The sequence below is a fragment of the Cynoglossus semilaevis genome, chromosome 17 (assembly GCF_000523025.1).
Source record: "Cynoglossus semilaevis isolate Cse_v1.0 chromosome 17, Cse_v1.0, whole genome shotgun sequence".
NCBI classification, from domain to species: domain Eukaryota; kingdom Metazoa; phylum Chordata; class Actinopteri; order Pleuronectiformes; family Cynoglossidae; genus Cynoglossus; species Cynoglossus semilaevis.
The window spans coordinates 15,477,644-15,481,240 of NC_024323.1; the positions used below are offsets into that span (position 1 = coordinate 15,477,644).

Below are 3,597 nucleotides of genomic sequence, written 5' to 3' on the forward strand. Positions count from 1 at the left end.
TGTGGGATGTCCGGGTACGGGGGGTTCGGTGGGAAGATTTGCTTGTGTTGGGGAGAAAAACTGGGCTGCAGCCTGTGGCAGGGCAGGACCGGGGGAGAGGGAGGGCATCTGGACTGATGGTTGGGCAACAGTGGAAACTGCTGTTTGTAGTAAGGTTTGAGCTGCAGCTGGTGCAGGAGCAGACATGGAGGCTGCAACCGGGTTTTGCACTGGAGCAGAAGCTATGGTGTGGCCCAGAGTTGGCATTTGTATGGGGGCAGGTAGAGGGGCTGCCATCCGTGTCTGGGCAAAGGTCGAGGGCGTCGTCTGGACCTGTGCGGGGGTTCCGGCTTGAGCTGGAGTGGATACTGGGCTTTGAGGAGTCTGAGGTAGGACGGGCTTCGTAGAGGGAGCAGAATTAGGAGCTGAGGTGGTGGAGGAGGGGACCACGGCAGTAAACAGGAAGCGCTGCACTTGGCCATTGGGCATGGCTGCCTGCATTAGCTGCTGACCAGGACCAGGGATGACCGTGACGCCCTGTGGGATAATTTGTAGCTGCCCCTGGGTCTGATCTTGGCCCTGTATGACCACGGTCAGACCTGGGTTTCCTGCCTGAAAAAGGGCAAACAACAAAACAGCATTTTAAGCAGCTTATTAATAGTTAAAGTTAAAGTTATTAGTTAAAGTTATTAGTTAAAGTTAAAGTTATTAGTTAAAGTTATTAGTTAAAGTCAAAGTTATTAGTTAAAGTTAAAGTTATTAGTTAAAGTCAAAGTTATTAGTTAAAGTTAAAGTTATTAGTTAAAGTTATTAGTTAAAGTTATTAGTTAAAGTTATTAGTTAAAGTTAAAGTTATTAGTTAAAGTCAAAGTTATTAGTTAAAGTTAAAGTTATTAGTTAAAGTTAAAGTTATTAGTTAAAGTCAAAGTTATTAGTTAAAGTTAAAGTTATTAGTTAAAGTTATTAGTTAAAGTTAAAGTTATTAGTTAAAGTCAAAGTTATTAGTTAAAGTTAAAGTTATTAGTTAAAGTTATTAGTTAAAGTCAAAGTTATTAGTTAAAGTTAAAGTTATTAGTTAAAGTTATTAGTTAAAGTTATTAGTTAAAGTTATTAGTTAAAGTCAAAGTTATTAGTTAAAGTTAAAGTTATTAGTTAAAGTTAATAGTTAAAGTTATTAATAATTACATTTATTGTGTTAACAGTAAAAGGTTTAGTTGGTTGAGAGTTTATTAATATTAAGCAGGACTCACCTGAGCACTCTGCGTCAGCTGGAGGAGCTGAGCCATCGTTAGCTTAACTTGGCCCTGCTGTGGTCTGGCGGTCTGACTGGGGGCTGCAGGAGACTGTCCATGAGGTGATGGTGCTGGAGCCACCGCCCTCTGCGCCGCAGCCATAGCCACGGGCGTAGAACCAGCAACGGCTGTGGCTGCAGACTGCACCCGGCCTATTTGACTCACAGCCAGGTGAGGTTGGCCTGGAAGACATGGACATTAATATCCCTAATATCTCTTTATCCTTTTACCTGGACACGCAGTGAGACACGGTACCTTGTTGTGCTATTGCTGAATTTCTGACCACTGTGCCAACAGAGGTAGAGAGGGTTGATGACTGACATGTTGTTTGTGTTCCAGCTGTAGTGGCCTAAAAAAAGAACACACACTTTGATTTTCAAGAACTCAGTCTTAAAGTTTCTGTTTCAAATTGAAAAAACATAGAGGTTAGATGGAGACCTGTTGTTGGTGAGGGGTGGAAACAGAGGAGGTCGCTCTGAGGTTGATGTTGCCAGTGGTGGGATGTAGTGTGCTGTATGTCCTAAGGTTTGCGGGGGGACCGGAGGGGAAAATGCTCAGGACTTTCTGTTGGACGCCTGTTGATGAAAAGACTCAAATAAGGACAAACAAAAACATGTAAAAGTATAAATGACAAATGTAGCCACAGTCAATGGGAAATCGTGCACTGTTTTTTTAAATATGATCAGCAACCCAAAAAGATCCTCAGAAAAAAAAGACAACTTAAGAAATGAAAGAGCAGAACAAAACAAAAGCAATCGGTCGATGCAAAAAGAAAAGACAAAAACCTCTGGGCATCATTCATAGAAAACACTGATCACTGGGCAGATGCCTGCTGTTCATCCATGTGGGGAATGGAAGCTGAAGAAGGAATGGATGACTTTGGTGCTCGGTACCTCCTTGATTAGTGGGCAGGTTGACTGCAACCATCTTGTTGTTAGTGGGCAGCGGGAGTTTGGCCGTGAAAATCTGACCAGCCACAGTCACTGAGCTGCAGGACACCTGGAAGGATTGCTCTGTGGAGGTTGTAGTGGTTGTGCTAGTGTTAGCCACGGTGGCCAGGGAGCCAGGGGGCGCTGTAAGACACACCAGGCCACCTACTGTCACACATACCCACAAGCCACTACAAATGCTGTGGTGTTGACTGGAGTTTATTTGTTCATAAAGTTGGATGGAATCAATAATGTCCACCTGTCCATTCCATGTTATACAGTTCTACAACTCAACTCTGTGAACCAGGGATGTCCCTACAGTCACAGAGATGTTGATGATGAATCATTCTCATTCCTGTTTACACCTGCCTACCTGAGCTGCTGCTGCTGCTGCTCTGTCCCTGCTTGACCCACGAAGCAAATGACTGGTGGAAGTTTTTGTCTTGCTGGAAAGAAACTGGAGATCCCAGTTTAGATGCGAGGACCATCTTGGTTCCAGGTGTGACTGGACCTGTCCTGTGGACGGCAGATGAAGGAGTGGTGGGGGCGCTGGCCGAGGAGCTGCTGGACGTAGGAGTGGTAAAAGAGGACGCAGTGCTCAGCCTTTGCTGATCCAGACGTTTCTAGGAAACAAAAACCAAAATTTTACCTTGTCTGTGTGACAGTGGAACACCAACGATAACAGAGTACTGAACATGGATGGTCATGTTGTGTCAAAGACAGGTGAGGGACACAGACCTGCTGAGCAGCCAGTCTGGCCTGTTTTAGCTGGTTTTCTAGATGAGTCTTCACTTCCTCCGCCGTCTTCAGAGTGCTCCCAATCTTTGAAGGATCTCCACCCTGAATCTTCTCTTTCTCTAGTCTGCAAACCAAATTAGACAGTGCTGTGAGACAGGGATCAACCAAAGAAATGATAATATTCAAGTTATAGGTTGGTAGAGACCAAGTCCAGACGACCAAACCAGAACCCCCGCACAGGTCCAAACCACGGCCTCATCCGTGAGGAGTTATTTTATTTACCCTAATATATGAACTTTTCTGGAGAAAAAACATTTGTCAAGATCTGAATATTACCACGATATTAATCACTCTACGATATGGTCAATAACTAACTAACTGAGAAGTGAATTAATTACTAATAATACTCAACGGTTTCCTTTTAGCCAACTTCATCTAATTTCAATATCACAAACCTGTTACAGTAAAACATGACAAAGACTGAATGAAAGTTCACCGCTCTGTGAAGGCTCTGATCTCCCACAGCTCCAGCTCCTCTTCAGGAACCCACGTCTCCACGGCCACTGGACCAGTCAGTTTGGTTGGTTCCGGCTTCTTGGGCCTCAGTGCACTAGAACGCAGGCCTTTCCTTTGTGGAGTTGGTGTTTCTATCGGTATAA

General features: G+C 44.2%; 1 protein-coding gene across 1 annotated transcript in view; it reads right to left on the bottom strand.

Annotated features, from left to right (window-relative positions):
- The window catches only part of bptf (bromodomain PHD finger transcription factor), a 23,310-nt gene that overhangs the window by 8,899 nt on the left and 10,814 nt on the right, over positions 1-3,597 (bottom strand). Inside the window, exons 16-23 of the mRNA XM_025064484.1 lie at positions 3,435-3,585; positions 2,939-3,062; positions 2,574-2,823; positions 2,165-2,344; positions 1,710-1,846; positions 1,527-1,620; positions 1,230-1,453; positions 73-591 (exon numbers count right to left, since the gene is read on the bottom strand). Of these exons, the coding sequence (XP_024920252.1) occupies positions 73-591; positions 1,230-1,453; positions 1,527-1,620; positions 1,710-1,846; positions 2,165-2,344; positions 2,574-2,823; positions 2,939-3,062; positions 3,435-3,585 (1,679 nt within the window). The remainder of the gene's footprint in view (positions 1-72; positions 592-1,229; positions 1,454-1,526; positions 1,621-1,709; positions 1,847-2,164; positions 2,345-2,573; positions 2,824-2,938; positions 3,063-3,434; positions 3,586-3,597) is intronic.